At 42.2% G+C, this 20269-nt stretch overlaps 1 protein-coding gene across 12 annotated transcripts in view; it reads left to right on the forward strand.

Annotated features, from left to right (window-relative positions):
• Positions 1–20269, forward strand: part of Cdc14b (cell division cycle 14B) — an 85808-nt gene that overhangs the window by 41114 nt on the left and 24425 nt on the right. For all 12 annotated transcript variants that reach the window (XM_085831002.1, XM_085831005.1, XM_085831004.1 and 9 more), the window contains exons 5-9: positions 9285–9361; positions 14169–14235; positions 14961–15023; positions 18237–18324; positions 18804–19034. In XM_085831002.1, coding sequence (XP_085687128.1) covers positions 9285–9361; positions 14169–14235; positions 14961–15023; positions 18237–18324; positions 18804–19034 — 526 coding nt within the window. The remainder of the gene's footprint in view (positions 1–9284; positions 9362–14168; positions 14236–14960; positions 15024–18236; positions 18325–18803; positions 19035–20269) is intronic.

A 20269-nucleotide genomic window follows, 5' to 3' on the forward strand; every position in this document is an offset into this window, starting at 1 on the left:
TTCATTTTCTCTCTCTCTCCCTCTCCCTCCCTCTCTCCTCCCTCCCTTACCCATACACCACCATTCTTGGCTGTTGTTTCATTGATTTAAAAAAGGATCTTGAAAAGCCCTACCATCTTTTTCCTACAATATTTTTATGTATATTTATTTCACATGTATACATGGAAGCCAGGCAACCACTTTTGAGATTTAGTTCTCTCCACCTTGTGAATACCAGAGATCAAAGGCAGGCTTTGTAGCAAGCGCTTTCGCCTGCAAGACCATCTTGCTAGAGGTACTTAATTTTTCCTTTGTGACTTCTGTTTCTGCACAGACTGGCCGCATCACATCTCTGCAATGGCCATGTAATTTTTCAGTTTGGTTTATCTGGTTTTATAAACTGAGTTGTTTCCTTACTGCTGGGTGTACTGCTACATGACCTACTGTTGCCTAAGTCACCTCTAGAGTTCGTGACTAAACACAGTAAATAACCAGGTTTTTTCAAATGTTTATTTATTCACTTTATATCCCAATATCTGCCTCCCTCACCCTGTTTGTTTTGTAGCCCTTGCCATCTTTTATGTGGTGCTGGAGACAGAAGCCAGGACTTTGTGCATGCTGGGTGAGAACTCTTTCAGCTGAATTACATCCCCAGCAACTCCTTAGGTTAGGAGATGCAGTTGCTTCTCTTGAGTGGGTCAGGTTCTCAGCCTCCTAGTGGTTAGTCATCTGGACGATTGTCTCCAGAGTTGGCTCTCACACATCCCTGAGAAGCCACTGTTGAACTTTAGCAGAGACACTCCTCCCTTGTGTGGTCTACTTAGGATTGCCCCCACCATGACAGTTTACTTTACCCAGGAAGAGCAAGGCGGAGACACCTTCTCTATGATCTCATCCCAAAAGCCCCACTCTGCCAGGTCATTTCCCCCTCCTTTTATAATTAATTAATTAATTAATTAATTAATGTGCATGGGAGTTTTGTCTGTATGTATGCCTGTGCACCACATGTGTTCAATGCCCTAGGAGGCCAAAAGATGGTGTCTCATCCCCTGGAATTGGAGCTACAGACCATTGTGTGGTATCATGTGTATGTTGGGAGAAAAACCTCTGAGAGTGTGCTTGAGATCTGGCTCAGATGTTTAAGAGCACTGGGCAATCTTTTAGAGGTGCTGAGTTCAATTCCCAGCAACTACATGGTGGCTCATAACCAACTATATTGGAATGTGATGCCCTCTTCTGGGATGCCAGCAGAAGACTGTGTACATAATAAATAAATTGACAAATAAATCAGTAAATCTTGAGGAGGAGGGGAAAATCTGGAAGTAAAAAGGGTTCTCTAGAACAGCAGCTCCTAACCACTGAGCCAGCTTTTCAGCCCTACACTCCTGTCATTTCTGACACTGTGAGAGGTAGGTTAAAGGTGAAATACAAGGAGTTCATTGAGACTGTCTTGGAATCTGGCTGTCATAGTAGCTAATCTTTTTCTGGGTAATTATCTGTTTCTTAACTTCAAAATAGCAGCATGACATTTGAGTGGGCATTCTGTATACATAGCTGCTGATAGAAATATCCTGAAAGAATTTGCCCAGGCATTTCTTGTGTCTAAATAAGCAGCAGTGATATATTATAAAATTGTGTTGATTTAGAGTTTGCTAAACTGAACACTTGTTTTAGTATAGAAATCACTTAATACGATTCCCGCTAAGAGCCACATAGAGAATAGCTTCACATGGGAAGTCTTCTCATCAGAAAAATGAGTTGCTTTGAAAGCAGATGCTTTTTAAAAAGATTTGTTTCCGAAGTTGAGCATGTCTTTAATTCCAGCACTTGTGAGGCAGAAGCATGCAGATCTCGGAGATTGAGGCCAGTCTCCTATACAGAGCGAGTTCCAGGACTTCCAGGATTACACAGAAACCCTGTCTTGAAAAACAAACAGAAAAGTGTAAGGGTTTGCCTGATGTAATTATGTGCAGCACACCACATGCATACTATATACAGTGTTTGTGCGTGGAGTGCATAGAGGGTGTCAGATCCCCTGTATTTACAGTTGTGCATAGTTGTGAGCTACCAACTGGGAACTGAACCCAAGTCCTCTTCAAGTTCAGCAGCTGCTCTTAACCACTGAACCATCTCTCCAACCTGCTAACAAATATTTAATAGTTATGTACAGAGGTTTAGATTAAACCTCCCGGTTTCTTTCAGGGTTAGGATTAAGTCTTAACTATTTTTTTGTATAGTCATTCCCCAAACAGATTTAAAACTTTTTTTTTAAATTCATCACTGGGACTCTGGACTGTCCTCTCACCACCCATGGGGGAAAAATGCTGCATTGCTCTAGTCCTTGAATTGAACTTGTGTTCTAAGACTAACCCACAGTCATTAATGAATTAAATGCTACTTTGTTTTGAAGTTTAGAAGGAAATCAGGGTATTTAAAGAAACCAAGAAGCTACAGTCTTGTGGAGTAAAAATTGCCTTAAATTGTTGTTTAAGGAAAAACGGGTGTATTTGTATAGAGAAATGTATGATGATCTTGGAAAGCTAGAGAAATTCTGAATTATAGGTTCTCTGTATTTCATTTGAATTATATACACACACGTTCATGGACACACACAGCAAATCCAGCTCTTTCGCTTTATTGACTTACAGGTACTTTGATTTTACATATATGTTTTGGTGATTCATTAAGAAATATACTGTCTTAGAGGGTTTTTTCTGTTTATTATTTTTTGTAACCTTCAGGAGATCTCTTGTCTGAAGTCTTGCACACATTCAGGAGTTTTATACTATGATGTCTGTTTTGATCACTATAATGAAAGTTGCAGTGAGTGCTCTATATAGAGTTCCAGGATAGCCACATGGCTACATGGTGAACTCTGATCAGTCAGTCAGTCAGTCAGTCAGTCATAGGACTACAGATGAGCCCTTATCAATCAATCAGTCAATTAATCAGGCCAGCTAGAAGCTACATGGTGAACTCTTATCCATCAGTCAGTCAGTCAATCAATCAGGCTAGCCACAAGGCTACATGGTGAACCTTTATCAAAAAAGGAAGGAAGGAAAATAAGCAGTTTCCATGAAATAGTGGGTCTGATCATCACCCTCTTGTTACCTGAACAGGTAATAACTGTCCATTTGAAAGCAAGACGTTGCCTTTTCCTAGGTTCACCAACATGTTTGTGAGTCTCTGGTATGGCCTCATGGGTGGCATCATCGCTTTGGGCTCTTTACATATATCCACCAAGGCTTTTTACCCACCAAACAGCAAAAGGACCCAGATGACCATGGACTAAAGCTCTCCAAATTGAACCAAAATAAACCTTGTGTGTCTCCACCCCCCCCCCCCCCCCGTGTAAAATGATTATTCTAGGCAATTTGTCACAGAGATGGAAAGCGAACTAACACAGTTGCAAATTGGGGCAAAACCTAGGAATTGTAATTTTTCAGCCATAAATCTGTGGCCTTCCATGCATAGCCAAAACTATATATCTTAAAGAAGGCTACTAGGAAGTTGCAATTTATGGAATGGAAAAACTCCAGGAATGCAGTGACATGAACATAAATGCTGAAGTTCTCAGGTTTTTTTTTAGTTTTTTGAGGCAGGGATTCTCTGTGTAGCCCTGGCTGTCCTGGAACTCACTCTGTAGACCAGGCTGGCCTCAAACTCAGAAATCCGCCTGCCTCTGCCTCCCAACACTGCCTCAGGTCTTATCTTGTCCTTTACTGTTGTAGCCAATAGGGCTGGTATTGGAAAAAGTGATAAGGCCTGGTTCTCACACAACCAAAACCTGATTTTGATTAAAAAAAAATTTTTTTTTTTTTTGTTAAGACATCAAGCATATGGGGCACTCCCAGGTTTTATTTTGTTTTGGAGGTAAGTAGGTAGAGAATTTCATGGTGTTCACTTGGGTGTTCAACCTCTACAATGCCCCCCCAAAGCCTGCTTCACAGGAAATATGATTCAAAGTCACTTTTCTCTTTTTGAGTTGCTACTTGCTGTTTTGTCTGTACCAACTAGCAGGTGATCCACAGGAAGAAGTGGCATTGTGGCAGGGTTTTTAAATTTAGTTTTGGGTTTTGGTTTCAGAGGTACTTTTTATTTATTTATTTTTTTTAGTAGAATGGAGAAAAAACAAGATTTTATTAGAGTTATTGGGTGTTAGTCAATTTTCTAGCACCAAAACATACCTGAGATCATACCTTGTGCTAAGGGGAGCTTCATGATGATGCATTTATACCTGTGCTCAGTTTGTGCTGGGGCTTTTGGGGCCTGTGACAAGGGGACAGTGCATTAGGGCAAGGATCATGTGGTGGAGCCACCTGCTTACTTGATGTCTATTCAGAATGGTTGAAAGAAGAAACTGAAAAATCCCAAAGCCTCCTTCAAAGACACCCCCAGTGACCTAAACCCTTTGACCCCCCTTCTCCATGGCAACAAGCTGAAGACCAGACTTTAATACCCAGGACAGTGGAGGCCATCCCAGGTCCACATTAGAGGACTGGCCAATCTTAGCAAGGGGCAGGAGACACCTGGAGGTTATAAGGGTGTTCTAGTTTCATGGCCTAGTTTCTGTGGCTGTGATAAAAGATCTCAACAAGCAAGAGAAGAAACAAAGAGAGAAAGGGGCTTACTTGACTTACAGTTGCAAGTTACGATCCATCATTGAGGTAGGAACTTATATCACATTTACAATCAAGAGCAAAAAGAAACAAATGCATGCATTCTTGCTTGTCTGCTTGCTTCCAGCTTCCTGCCTAGGGAATGGGTGTCTTCCATAATGAACTGAGTCTTCCTATAAGTTAACAATTAGGGTAATCCCCATAGGCACGCCTCTCAGCACGAATCTCTTCCTAGGTGATTCTAGGTCTTGTCAAGCCAATAGCATCAACCAGCCTAGCAGGAATGAAGTAAAATATAAAATAAAATAGTTTTAAACAGGTTGGATTTTTAAAATTTACACTTGTTTTTTTAAAGAGTTATTTTATGTATATGAGTACACTATAGGTGTCTTCAGACACACCAGAAGAAGGCATCAGATCCCATTACAGATAGTTGTGAGCCACCATGTAGTTGCTGGGACCTTTGGAAGAGCAGTCAGTGCCATTAATCACTAAGCCATCTCTCCAACCCAATTTATAGTTTTGTTTTGTTTTTAAGATGTATCAATTTATTTTATATATATCAGTGCTCAGGCTTCACACATCCCAGGAGAGTCAGATCCCACTGTAGACAATTGTTAGCCACCGTGTGTTTGCCAGTCTGTAGTCCTAAATTATAGTTTATATAAAGCAGTGGTTTTTTTTTTTCCTAAATAGATAGTAATAGAACTGTTGTTAGGCTCTGCTTAAAAGATGTATGTGTTGAATGAGTAAGATGAGTTGAATGAAAGTATAGATGATATATGTAAATTGGTTCGTTTTACTTGAAAGCTTGATAATGTAGGCAATTTGATAATGAGGTAAGACTTCTGAGTTCGAGGCCAGCCTGGTCTACAAAGTGAGTTCCAGGACAGCCAGGGCTATACAGAGAAACCCTGTCTCAAAAACAAAAACAAAAACAAACAACAACAACAACACATTTCTTAGCTAGGTGTCAGTGGCGAGAACCTTTAACCCCAGCACTCAGGAGGCAGAAGCAGGTGGATCGCTCAGATCAAGGTCAGACAGGGAACACATTTCTTTGTTTGGGGGAATTGATTGACATTTTGTTGGACCTTTTTCTTACTGCTACTGAGGATAAATAAATATTTGAGCATTCTGTTAATTAGTGTATCACTTTTTCCATTCTGTGACTAAATACCTATTAAGAACAACTTGAGGGCTGGAGAGATGGCTCCGAGGTTAAGAGAGCACTAACTGTGTTCCCAGAGGTCCTGAGTTCAAATCCCAGCAACCACATGGTGGCTCATAACCATCTGTAATGGGATCCAATGCCCTCTTCTGGGGTGTCTGAAGATAGCTACAGTGTACTCATCATATATATAAAATAAATAAAATCTTTAAAAAAAAAAAAAAAGAACGTGAAAGGAGGGTTTATTTTGGCTCATGGTTGAAGATAGGTGAGTCCGCCATGTAGGAGGATGTGGCTGGCATTCTTCTCAGCTGTTAAGGAACAGGGAATCTTGTCCTCACTTTGCCCTTTTTATTTGATTTAAAACCTCAGCCCATGGGAAGGCAAGTCATTTATCTTTAGTTAAACCTCTCTGGAAATGCCTTCAGACACTCACAGAAGAGCATCATCTAGATTATTCCAAATGCAATCAAGTTGATAGTGAAGGTTAACTATCACAGCTGTAGTTTGTGGAGAGAGTAAATGGAATTAAATTCTAGTAAGAAACCATTCAGACCTTGGGAGAATGGCCCATTGATAACTGTTCAAACAGAAAATAAGTGGAATGTCCTCTCGAAACTGTCAAATTTTTATAGTTAGTTCTAAGATTAGCTTTATGTTTAAAAGGTTGTTGCTAGGTTTGTTTACGCTGTGTGCCTGCACACACACGTATGTATAGAGACCAAAAGTAGACATGTGTGTCTTCTCAGTTATTTTCCACCTCTTTTTTTTTTTTTTTTTTTGTTGAGGCAGGATTTCTCACTGAGCCCAGGGCTCACCAGTCTGGTTAAGCTGTTCTGGCCACTGCACTTCAGGCATCTGCCTGTCTTCTGTGTTCCAGCACTGGGGTTAGACACCTGTACTATTACCATGATCATCTTTTACATGGAATCTGGGGATCTGACTTGGAGTTCTCATGCTTCTATAGTAATCCCTTTACCTAAGGACACCAGGACACCCCCCCCCCCCCCCCCGCTTCCCCAGCTGTGGTCTTTTAATCCTTGTTTTGTTGTTTTATTTCGAGGCAAGGTTTCTCTGGATAGCCCTGGCTGTCCTGGAACTAGCTCCATAGTCTTGGACTCAGAGATCCACCTGTCTCTGCCTCCTGAGCACACACCTCGAAGCCTTTGTTGAGGCTACAAAAACAAACATTTCTCAGGAGGCTTATAAAGGAAAAAACCACAATGAGCCCACATTGCAGGTGCAGGAAGTGCTGCCCAGTAGTCAGCTCTGACTCAAGCCATTTTAGACCTAAAGTACATATTGGCCTTTAATTTGATAGGTCCTATGTAAAGCTTTGTGGAGAATTCTTAACAAACCTCATACAGAACATACAGAACACACCAAGGGATGTGGTCAGCATGACCCTGTTCTATGTCAAGTTATATCAAATATTTGCATATTACAGCAACAATATAAAATAGCTGGCAGGCATGGAACAGCTATGCTGGGGGTGCAGACCTCAACAATAAGTACATTGAGTTCAACATAATAGGCAAAACCTTAGAGCCCATCCATTTATGCTTGGACCAGGAGTTAAGAGATTGGAGACAAAGCCTTCACTTCAGAGTGCCTCCTGCCATGAAAACGGCTTCCACATACAGTATTAAGCACTGGAGGTAAGAACCCTGTATAGAGGTAATGATAGTGGCCCACACCTTCAGTTGTAGCACTAGAAAGGCAGAGGCAGGGGGATCTCTGAGTTCAATGCCAGTCTGGTCTACAGAGTAAGTTCCAGGCTACACAGAGTAACCCTGTCTGGAAAACCCAAACCAAACCAAACCAAAAAAACACAAAACAACAAAAAAATAGAAGTTCATAATTAACTTGGTAACGTTTTCTCCCTTTTCAGCCATGTCTTGGTTCCAGGGATCAAACTCAGTGCCTCGTGCAATGTAGAGCCTGTACTGTGCTTCTGAGTTTTAACCTAGATTTGAATTTTTCTATTGTGATCTAAAATATATTTTCCATAGACCAGCTTTGGAATTTAATTTACTTTTGATCTTTTTATGTTTAACTGAATGCATTCGGGTCCCTGGCTCCTGCGTGGGAGCTGGGAACACCTGCATCCAGTGGCAGATGGTAGGTGGTGAAAGTAGCAACAGCTTGATAGATACAGGTGAATGACCTCTCAAGTGAAGAGGCCTCAGAACAATAAACACTGAAGAAAACACTGTACAGCACAATGTTCCTAGCATGAACCACAGTCCCTATCACACAGTGTGATAGGGAATTCCTGGGGCAGGTGGATCTCTGCAAGTTCAGGGCCAGCCTGGTTTACATGGTGAGTTCCAGGTCAGCCAAGGCTATGCACACAGCTCATGAAAACTCTATCAACAAAAAGAAGAAAAGAAAATACGTTTTTGAAGTATTTTACCAGAGGAAGCCTGAAACACACCACAGTTCTGAAGACAGAAGAGGCAGAAGAGAGTAGGAGCAGATGTAGTCAGTCCAGTAGCAAACTTTCACTGTGGAGAGAGTGAATGAAGGCCTTTGTTTTGGAAAAGAGTGCAGTTCAGTGGTACACCTCCTGCACCCCCACCCTATGACCTTGCAGATCTGGGTTCAATTCCCAGCACCCGAATGGCCGTTCACAACTGTCTCTGACCCTGGTACCTCCTCCTGTCCTCCTCAACACTGCATGTACACAGTACACTGATAGACACGGAGGCAAGACACTCACAGCATAAAAGTAAATAACTTAAAAAATAGCTTGCGATCAGTGAGATTGCTTAGCAGGTAAAGCCACTTGCTGCATAGGTCTGGGGACTTAAAGAGTTTGGCCCTTGGGGGCTGGAGAGATGGCTCAATGGATAGGGGCACCTGACTACTCTTCCAGAGGTCCTGAGTTCAAGTCACAGCAACCACATGGTTGCTCATGACCATCTTTAATGGAGATCTGATGTCTTCTCGTGTGTCTGAAGACAGTGACAGTATACTCAAATGCATAAAATAACATACATTAAATAAATAAGTAAATAAATAAATTCTTTTTTTAAAAAAAGCTATATTAAAAAAAAAAGTTTGGTCTTTGGAACTGACATGGTAGAAAGGAGAGGACCAACTTCACCAAGTTGTCCTGTGACCTCCACAAGTGTCCCGTTGGCCATTTCACAAGTACTAAAATAATAATAAATCCATCGACTCTGCTTTTGGAGTTCCACTTTACCCCCTTCCAGTCAGCAGCTCCACCTCCACTTGTCCACTCCTGAGGATGCTCAGGAAGGAGAATTTAAAGCATGTCACTGGAACATCTGGATCTGGAAAATGTGCGTTTTAAAATGCTGCATTTCTGGGCACAAGTTGTTTGAAGTGTTGGTGTGGCAGGGAGAAATCTCGGGCAGGTTGAGACAAGCAGTTACTTGTGAGAACATGGCTCTGCAGATTGGCTGCAGCTTGTGCAGAAATGGCTTCTTGGTGACAGAACTGTGTCACTGAAAAGTAAAAATGCCCTTTTCTTTTCTTTCCAAATGTAGGTTATATATTTGGGGAGGACACCAGAAGACGCGTATAGAACATTAATCTTCGGAGATACAGCCTATATACCTTTCAGGTAAATGTGCAGCTTATGTGGTAGATGTATTTGATCAGACTCTTACCAGGAACCTTAAACAGAACAGAAAAATGAAGCCCTGGCAGGAAGGCATGTTAATGATGTGACCCCATACACCCAAGAGTCTTAACAGAGACACTGTTGGAATGTTGTCACTTCTGGCCTTTGTTTGGTAGAGGCTGGTGACTCTGGTGACTCTATACACACACACACACCACACACACATGCTCCACTTGTGTTATCAGAATGTCAAACGACTCCCACTTTTGCCTTCTAGCTCTTCGAAATGGTAGGGGTGGAGTAGGACTTTGCTGAGAACCACGCTGTGATGTAGCTAGGGGAGAATCCTCATGGTACTGTGCCCACTGCTGCCCCAGGTTCCTGTGCAATTGGTCAGGGAGTTTCCCTACTCAGCAGAGTTTATGGGACAACACCTGACCCCTTTTCCCAAGAGCACTGCCAGAAGAGGTGGTGGGTGTGGTTGAGGACGTAGACACACCTGTAACAGAGCCTGTCAAACAGCTCCATGTAGAGGTGTCAGGCCTCGATGCTCCAACTCTGTGACTGGATAGCAGCCTTACCTCCTAGCTAGTGTGATGATCTTGAAAGAATTTTAAAGGAAAAAAATGTTTTAAAAGCTGTGTGCTGATTAATTTGGTGTCCTATCAATGAACTCTGGAATGGCTTCCTAACTGAAGACAGTCTCCTCAGATAGTTCTGTGGAACCCTCTCTACTTGAAACAGGGCTTCCATTGTTGGGGCAGTGTTCAGATTATGGTGATATGGTGGTTGAAGGCCATGACTGAGCCAGAGTGTTTCTTCCTTGCTGCCTAGCAGACTGTCCCAAGTGTTCTGTGATTTGAGGTGTGTAGGAAGAGAGAAGGCGCTGAGGTGTAGTGAGCCAGCCACTCATCTTTTCAACTTGTAACAGCACCCATTTGTGTCTGTTAGGAGCAATTTTTGCATCTGTGATCCCAGAGTGAGCAGTAGGCATAGAGTTCTGCTGTTACAACACAGCTGTGACCTTGTTTGGAGAGTTCTCTCCGAAGTGTTAAGCCCTTGTTGCCATTCTCATAGCTTAGAACACAAGGACGCATAATGTGAACAAGCTTACTTGCTAGAACATAGTACAGACAGCCTCAAGCTGGGTTCCACTACAGCCTCCCCAGATAGTCCTTCATTTCCCTTTCTCATATTTTATCATTTTATTTATTTTTTGAGACAGGCTCTTACAGGCCTTGTGTCCTGGAAAACTCTGTGTAGACTAGGCTGTCCTCAGACTCAGATCTGCCCAGCATCTGCCTCCTGAAGGCTGGAATTAAAAGTGTGTGCCACTGCCGAGGACCAACCTCAGCTTGGAGAGGGGGTTCTGAGAGATGGGATGTCTGGGAGCAGCAAAAATGACTGGTCCAAATCATGGTCCAAGTCGCCTTTGTTCTGCTGAGATGGTTTTCCAGACCTACCTACCTCCCCCTTCCCCTCCCCCTCCCCCTCTCCCCCTCCCTCTCTCTCTCTCTCTCTCTCTCTCTCTCTCTCTCTCTCTCTCTCTGTTCTTTGCTCTAGACAGGTTTTTCTTGCTATTCTAAAAGCTCCTAGTCAAGACAGCTAACTTTCTGCTCCAGACAGTTTTCTCCGTGAGTGAAAATTGCAAAAGCTCTCTGGATAGCTCATGAATTTTCTAACCAAAGTCAGAAAAACTGCTATAAAGAAAATCCTTGGATCAACTCAAAATTCTAAAAGTAATTCGTGGGTTTTCCCATCAAAATCAGAAGTCAGAAAATGTTTTAAAAGAACTGTGTTCGCTCTTCAAAGAGCCTTCTCTGGATAGCTGCTAGAAAACTATGAAAAATTCTAAAAGAGCTGTGCACATTCTCCATGGATTTTCCTATTAAAATCAGAAATCCCGTTAGAAAAAAAACCCTTTATTTATTATTATATGTTAGTACGCTGTAGCTGTCTTCAGACACACCAGAAGAAGGCATCAGATCTCATTACAGATGGTTGTGAGCCACCATGTGGTTGCTGGGATTTGAACTCAGGACCTTCAGAAGAGCAGTTAGTGCTCTTAACCACTGAGCCATCTCTCCAACCCCAGAAAAAATTCTTGAAAGCAGAGATCTCCAGATAGCTCAGCTCTTGCTAGGAAAAAAAAAAATTCTAAAAAAGAACTGCTTTCACTTTCTTCTAGCTCATCTTTTGCAGACCCTAAAAGCCCACTCTTATTTACATATCAATTCAGTTATTCCACGTTCCCTCTTAACCATCCCGTGAATCAGCATTCCATGACTTTAGCTCCTTGACTCTTAGAAAGAGACAGCAAACATAAGCACAGACAATAAGATAGCTGGGTGAGACCCAGCTCTGGAATCAGCATTCTGCCTATGCCTGGACCTAAATTACCTCTGTCCCAGGTTGGCCCTGAACTTGGGAATCTGCTGGCATTTGTAAGCATAAACAAAAACAAAACAATACCCTTTATTTCCTTCTTTAGCATCTCTCTGACAAGCTGGATCATAGTGCAGCTGCTTCTGTTCCTTTAGATTGGCGATGCCCCTCATATAATTCATACTGTGTCCTTAGATTTTCGAATAGTTGAGAAATTACATATTTTTGAACTCGTGTTTTTAGAGTTCTTTTCCATTGCTTTAAGGCCTGTCCTGAAGGTCCCAGTGTTTACCATTTTGCTGAGACAATAGCCACATCTTTGCCTATGCTGTCCTTATTATCATGGAGTCATTAATATTAACAGAGTGGACATTCCTCAGAGGAACGCCAAAATATACACATTATTATACAAACAAGCTTAAGGCCACAGCCGCCATCGACACTCATGGAGCCCATGCTTGCTGGCTCTGTCTCGGGGGCAGGACATATTATTCTTTCCCTACCAAGGCCATGCTGGACTTGGTAGTGACACTGTGACCAGCCTATTTCTTTTCCTTCCTTCCTTCCTTCCTTCCTTCCTTTCTCCCTCCCTTCCCCTTCCCCCTTCCCCCTTCCCCCTTCCCCCTTCCCCCTTCCCCCTTCCCCCTTCCCCTTCCCCTTCCCTCCCCTCCCTCTAACTTCTATTCCTCCCTCCCTTTTGAGATGGGGTCTCTACAGCTCTGGCTATCCTGGAACTTACTATGTAGACCAAACTGCCTCAAACTCACAAAGCTCCGCTGGAATTAAAGATGTGTACCACCATGCTCAGTATCCTATGATTTCTTACTAAATTGTGTCATTTATCTTCTATCTTAGTGAGGGAAACAGTCTGAAAGAGCACACTTGTATTGCTGTTATCTGTAGTGATGCTCTGCTTCTTAGATTTGTTGTACTTTTGTGAGAGAGTTTGCATTGCCCCCTGACTCTCTTGTTTCTACCTCCCAAATGCTAAAGTTACGGGTGTGCACCACAATGCCCATCACAAGGTTGTCAATGGCTTACTTTGGTTATCAGTTAGAGAAGTGACCCTTAACCTTTGCTGTTGCTCTGTCCTTTACAGACTTGAGCCTTACTCTGAAGAAAAATAGCAGTACCTGTGCTATTATAATAGGAGTTATGTGCCCAAAAGAAAACAAGCAATAAATAAATAAATAAATAAATTTTTAAAAGCCTGCCCTCACATAGTTTGCACAATATCCATAGCCCTTTTTCTCCTTTTTAAAAATTGATAAATACAATTTGTTAACAGTCAAACAAACATCTAATACATGTGTGTGGAGTGTTTAGGGAATAGACTCAGGACATTGTACAAGGGCACACACTGTACCATGGGGCCTGTACCCCAGCTGAAAACACTAATCTGACTGTACAGCCAGGTCTTACACGTGTGTTTGTGTATGTGACTACTACACTTTGGCATATAGAACATGGCTATCACCCCAAAGATTCCCTCCTGCCCTGTGCAGTCACCCTCCCATAGAGACTGCTCTTAACACTCCCTTTCTCCTGTCACTTAGGCTTGTTTGCTTTGGATCCTTGTGTGTCTGGAACCATCTAGTATGCATTGGATGGCTCAGTGGCTAGAGCACTTTCTGCACAGGTCGGGGGGGACTAGGGTTTAGATTCTTCACAGCCCACATAAATGGTAGGTGGGCAAGACAGCCCAACTATCATTTCTGCCTTGGTAGGCAGGCACAGTGCATCCCTAGAGCAAGCTGACTAGCAAGGCCAGTCATACTCATACTGGTGGGCTCTGGGTTTGTTGAGAGATTTTTGCCTCAGTGAATAAGGCAGAAGAGCAATTGAGGATGATTCCTGATGGCTCCAGTGGGAGGACTGGGGTGTGTTGGGGGCTTGGGTCTTCAAGAAGCAAGCTTTTATGTTAGGATTGTGTAAGGCAGGGCTTGAGTAAAGTAGGCCTTGAGCCATGGTTATTCTTGAAAAAAAAAAATCTATGCATCAAATTCTTTGCATGGTTGAATTGGTGTGCCTTTAACTAGGTTAACTAAGTTGGAGAAGTGTTGGCCATGTTAAGAAGTTAATGCAAGTAGTTAACTACTTTCAAAGTTATGCGTTACTTCAGTTTGAGAGTTCACTCTCTGTTGATTGCTGATAGGGCCAATACAGCATCTGAGTGGAACTATTTGTTTTGTAGTTATAAGCTTGGTGGGTTGTGGAGTGATTTTACTGGATGCTATTGGAATTCTAACCCAAGAATAGGAAAAAGTTACCCAGTTCTACTATAACTATGGGAGCAGAATGCTTGTTTCTGTAGTGAACAGATTATTGAAGCAGAGCGAGTTTGGTTTTGAATTCTAGTCAGCTTTGTCTTGGGGTGAGTGTGGTGTAGAACATTAACGGAGTAACACTTTGGGAATTTCAGAGATGCTGCCTATGGAAGCTGCAGTTTCTATATTACACTTCTCGACTGTTTTCATGCAGTAAAGAAGGTGAGTGTCTTGCAAAGATGAATTCTTCTCCACAGGGCTGTTAGAGTTCCTTCAGCTGTGTAAGGTACCAGTTAACATTAAAGTGATCCCAAACCAATAAACAGCTCATTCTAAATTTCTGATTGTTTCTATGCTTGAATGGGATGGAAAGGGCACTTACAGACAGGAGGCAGGCTGGGGTTGTCACTCAGTTGGGTGAGCACTTGCTTATCATGCGAGAGGCCAAGGGTTTAATACCGGCATCACAAAAACAAGGCACAAGAGAGTTAAGTAATTAACTAGATACAGCATTAGCTTTGAGTGTACCTCATTTAAAGAAAAAAAAAGTTGAATACTGTTCCCCTCCAAGTATACTTATGTATATACAACACAGTAACTGTTGGGTGCAATGGCAGTGTCAGCTTAGCATATGCAACGTCCTAAGTCCCATCCTCGGCACCAGCAAATCAGTAACTGTGAGGATCAGTTTTGTCTCTAGGCACTTGACTTTGAATTCAACAGAATTTGGACAATTAACTTGTTACAAAGTTTTATATAAAAATAAGTGTATCACAGTTGCTTTGTCAGAAAGTTGCAGGAATGTGGGGGGGGGGTGGCATAGGGGCTAAGCCTTTGAAAATGTTCAGCATTGCATACAGTACTTTCTAGGATACATCCTGGTTCTTAATAGAAAATTGGAATTTTCCTTATGTCTTTGTTCATAAACATTTTCTTTTGGATTTTAGGCAATGCAGTATGGCTTCTTTAATTTCAACTCATTTAACCTTGACGAATATGAACACTATGAAGTAAGTTCTAGGTTACTGATTTCAGTCTCCCTACTCTGCACCTTACCAAGGTGTCATTGATCAATATGTCTGTATTTCATCGCCATTTTGTGTGTGTGTTTGTGTGTGTGTGTGTGTGAGAGAGAGAGAGAGAGAGAGACAGAGACACAGGCGTATTGGTGAGTTTTTGAGGTCAGAAGACATCTTTGCAGAGTCATTTCCTTCTCTTCACTTCTACATGGGTTCTGGACTCAAACGCACACCCTCAGACTTGCGTAGCGAGTGCTTGACCTGTCAAGCCACCTCACTGGCCCAGATAATATTTTGATGGATATATGCTTGTGAAATGATTTGCAGATTCAAACTTGTTCACACATGTGCTATCTAGATGTGCTCAGGACATTTAAGATGCAGGAACAACCTGCGTGTAACACCCAAAACTTATTACTGGAAGTTTAGGCTCTCATCAGAATTCTATTTGCCCATATACTTTTCGATCTGTTATCCTACCTAAAGAAATAAGGAGAAAAAATTTTTTAAATATTAAGCAATATGACCTAATGGAGTTTGAATACCCCAAGCCCACAAAAATATTAGGTGGGTATGATGTCCTGCCTATCTATCAGTCATATTTGGGCTCAGCTGAATGATCCTGCCTTAATATAGGAGGTGGAAAGAGAAAACAACTTATGTTAGCCTTGGGCTTCCGCATGCTTATAACACACATGTGCACCCAACATACATACATGCATGGACACACATGCACATGAAGAAAAAAATAAAATAAGATTGTACGGTAAGAAATATCACACCTTTAACCCTTAATTCCACATTCGTGACTCTTAGTGGTAGTTTCTAAAAATGATCAGTGGTTTCAGGGTGAACAGGCACATCTTTATAACGCTTAGTTTAAGTTCTGTTTTTAGTGTTGGTGACCTTGCTATTGTGATGTGGATATAGGTTTGAAGTCCACAGGGTGGACACAGTAAGGTGATAACTTGCTTTATCTAGTGACTGCTAAGGTATACTTGGTTGTTATAGCCCAATTGTACTGTTTAAAGTAATTAAAGCTAAGCAGAAATAGCCAGGCATGGTGGTAAACATCTTTAATCGGAGCACTCAGAAGAGATAGAACTTTGCAAGTTCGAAGCCAGCCTGGTGTACATGGTGAGTTTCAGGCCACTCAAAGCTTCACAGTGACACCCTGTCTTAAAACAACAAACCCAAATGTTTTAAATAAAAGAGAGAACATTTTATTGGATTCTGCAAGTTAAAAATCTAGGAGCAGAGCTGCGGAGGTGGCTTAGCAGACAAATTGCTCTCTGCTCAAGAAAGAGAACCTGAATTTAGATCCCCCCCCCCCCAACACCTGTGGAAACAGGCCAAGGCCGCAGTAAACTCCTGTCATGGGAGCTGCAGAGAGCAGTACCCCTGGGGCTCACTGGTCAACTAATGTAACTGAATCAGGTTCTGGGAGAAAACTTGTTTCGATGAACAAGTTGGAGAGGAAGTCGACGTCTGGCCTATGTATGCACAGCGTGTGTTCAAGCACGCATACACACACACATGCACATACACTGGCCTATATACACACTGTGTGTCTGTGTGTGTGTTAGAATGTGGAATGTTATTGATAGACTGAATTCTCAGTCCCTGCCAGCTCTGGTCCTGGCCTGCCTTATCAAATGAAAACAATGGAGCAGGAGAACATATCCAGGCAGGCAAATTCATAGGTATCTTCTATATTTTTAAACATAAATATTAAGAAAAACAAAATTTCTAGGGTTCCTTCCTCCAAATATATGGGTAAGATGCTGTATTAAGGGCCCTTGTAGGAGGAAAGCTAATAGATTCTTTGTGTTCTGCTTTAGATATTTAGAGTGAGAAGAGGCTCAGCAGACAGCACTCCATGCATTCATATGCCACATCCACAGATAACTAGCTTTGGCTGTTATTTCTTTTTTCTTTTTTATCTTTTGGTTTTTTGAGACAGGGTTTCTCTGTGTAGCCCTGGCTGTCCTAGAACTCACTCAGTAGACCAGGCTGGCCTTGAACTCAGAAATCTGCCTGCCTCTGTCTCCCAAGCGCTGGGATTAAAGGCGTGCACCACCACTGCCTGGCTTGGTTGTTATTTCTAAAGACCTATGATTGAAGTCTGAGCTATTCTCACTGCAAAGATAAAGCACGGCCTGGGGCTCACTCCTGCCAGCGGTATCTTGTAATGCCACTGTTTCTAAAGTGCAATGTTTAACTACCTCCTTCAGTGACTGTGTAACTGAGTTACTAAGATCCTGTTTATTTATTTATTTATTTATTGCTTGTCCCTATGTCTTGGGGCCAGGTAGAGAGCTCAGCGCTTAAAGAACTTGCTGTACAAGCATAAGGGCCAGAATTTGGATTTTCTAGAAGCCACATATGCCAGGCAGCAGGCATACATGGCTGAGGCCTCTAACCCCAGCACTGGAAAGAAGACAGATGATCCCTGTGGTGAGCTAGACTAGCCTGAGTTAAAGTCTGCAAGCTCTAGCTTCAGAAATAGTCGGTTCCAAAATAATGGTGTAGAAAGTAATTGAACATCAGATACACACACACACACACACACACACACACACACACATACACATACATAAAAAAACTGAAAATGGCAATTGGTGCATGAAGTACAATGTTTCTATTACCTCAATTGTTAGTGATTTTTTTCTCTCCTGCCACTGATTCCGTCACAGTCCATTGGTTTTTACTTCTTAAAAGTCTGCATCATGCTGGGTGTAGTTGGCCATGCTTGTTACCCCAGCACTTGGGAGGCAGTGGCACAGAGCTCGGCTGAGTCCAAGAAAGAGCATCTTAGCAACTTAGCATCACAGCAAGTTCAGACCTGCCAAGGTTATATGGCGAGATTCTGCCCTAGAAAAGAAAAAAGGAGGGTGGCTAGCACCTGAAGAGTGACATCCATGGCTGTATTCTGTCCATTGTATGTGTGTGGTGTTGTTTCTTCTCTGTGGAGAGAGTGCTTCTCTCTGACACTTTTATTCTCCAGGCTAATGACTTAAGCAAAGAAACAGTTTTAAAGGGAAGTCACCCGTTCCCTGGGGATACTCAAAGCAAAATAGAGTCTCTCTCTCTGTCTATTAATAAACAGCAGACATGCTAAAGACATGGCTTTGAAGTGAGTGTTGACAGGGAAGTGGAAGGAGACGTAGTTCAAAGTTAACTGTGCTGGTCTCTCCTTTGCAGAAAGCAGAAAATGGAGACTTCAACTGGATAATACCAGAGCGATTTCTTGCCTTCTGTGGGCCCCATTCAAGATCCAGGCTGGAAAGTGGTATGCAAAACTCTGGAATCCAAGTAGCTTCCTCTTTTTCCTTTTGCAATAGACTACTGAGCTGGGCACTGCAGCATTCGCCTGTTGTCCCACATCTTTGTGAGTACGAGTAAGGCAGGAAGACACGTTGAGTCCTGACTTCTGGTGTGCTGTAAGGTTTGGGTGTCTGCTGGGCTCAGCCTTGCTCTGCTTGCTTCCTGGGAGGGAGCCTTTGAGCTGCCTGCTGGGGGAATGACCCTACCCTGTTTAGAAAGAGACCAGAGAATTAAGCTAAGCTTGACGCAGTCTTCACGATTTAACCACTCTTGGTTATTTGAGCACACTGCCTGGATGTTAACTTTTTAAACTTTTGGCTTTTACAGTTATAAAATTGGTATTCAGTCCCTAGTCCAGACATTGTTTCCACCCACTTTTGGGTGGGACTGTTTCCATTGTGTTCTTCCTGTGTGTTCCAAGCTTTGGTCCATCTCTTTATGTAGGTTATCACCAACATTCTCCGGAGACTTATATTCCATATTTTAAGAATCACAACGTAACTACCATTATTCGTCTGAATAAAAGGATGTATGATGCTAAGCGCTTTACGGATGCTGGATTCGATCACCATGATCTTTTCTTTCCGGATGGCAGCACCCCTGCCGAGTCAATTGTCCAAGAATTTCTGGATATTTGTGAAAATGTCAAGGGTGCCATTGCAGTGCATTGCAAAGGTAAATAAGCAGCTAGGTTGGGCAGTGTGCATGTGCGAGTATATATATGTAGATATGGGTTATATCCTTTTATGTTACATGGCAAAACAACTGTGTTTTTGAAAGAATGAGGGTTTTTTTGTGACATCATTGTGGCATGTGTGTTTTAGAGAGAAAGAGAGAGAGAGACCAACCAAAGACAACATGTGGGAATCACTTCTCAGTTCTCTCCTACCATGTAGTTCCCAAGAATGGAGCACATAGTATCAAATTTGGCAGCAAGTGCTTTTACTAGTTGATCCATCTGGCTTCCCAGAAAGAGCGATTTTAAAATCCTTCATTTGTATATAGAGTATAGTAAATGATCTTCACGAGTAAGCCTACCACAGCTTTGTTTTGAGGCAGGATCTCATGGAGCACATGCTGGCCTAGAACTCCCAACGCAGCTGTGGACACCACACCCAGATCCTCCTATTACAGCTGTGTACCATCATCCTCAGTCCTTATGCCATGCTGGGGACTGAACACATGGATCTGTGCTTGCTAGGCAAATGCTTTACAAGCTTAGCCACATCCCCAGCCCCCAGCCTACCACAGCTTATTACACTGAAATGTGTATATTTCTTCTGTTGGTCGTGTGTCCATGAGATGAGTCCTCAGGTTGTCAGCAGCAGACCAAAGTCTTGCAGCAGCTTGGTGTAGACTAAGATATGTTTCAGCAGCTATAGCAGTTTCTGAATCTAAATGTTCCAGGAATAACTGTAATGATGCACTGTGTGAATATAGTAGAGTTTCTTTAACTTTAATTTTAAAATTAGGTAATTAAGAAAACAAGGGATATTAAATTGCAAGGTTAAAAAGAAAAACCACCATATTAATTTCCAGAGCTAAAACTGTATTTTTAGTTCGGAATGTAGCTATAATCACAACATTCAAATGTTCAGTTTGCAGTGGATGACAAGGCATACCAGAAAGTAAAATGGAGCCAGGAAAGTATGAAAAACCCACAAAAACTATTCTTGACAAGAATCAGATAGTACATTTTCCAGGCAGATGATTTAAAACAGCTACCCCAACAGTGTGCACAACGAAAAGAAAAGGATAGTAAAAAATATGTGAGCAAAATCCAAGTGTCAATAGAAAACAAAAGCCATGAAGTAAACCCAAAATGCAATTCTGGAAATGGATTGAAAAACGCACTGGCAGGGTTCCAAAGGAGACCTGAATAGGCAGAAGGAAGAAGCCAAGACTGTGAA

This window comes from Mus caroli, unplaced genomic scaffold (genome assembly GCF_978045245.1).
Source record: "Mus caroli unplaced genomic scaffold, Mus_caroli_1 scaffold_15, whole genome shotgun sequence".
Lineage (NCBI taxonomy): Eukaryota > Metazoa > Chordata > Mammalia > Rodentia > Muridae > Mus > Mus caroli.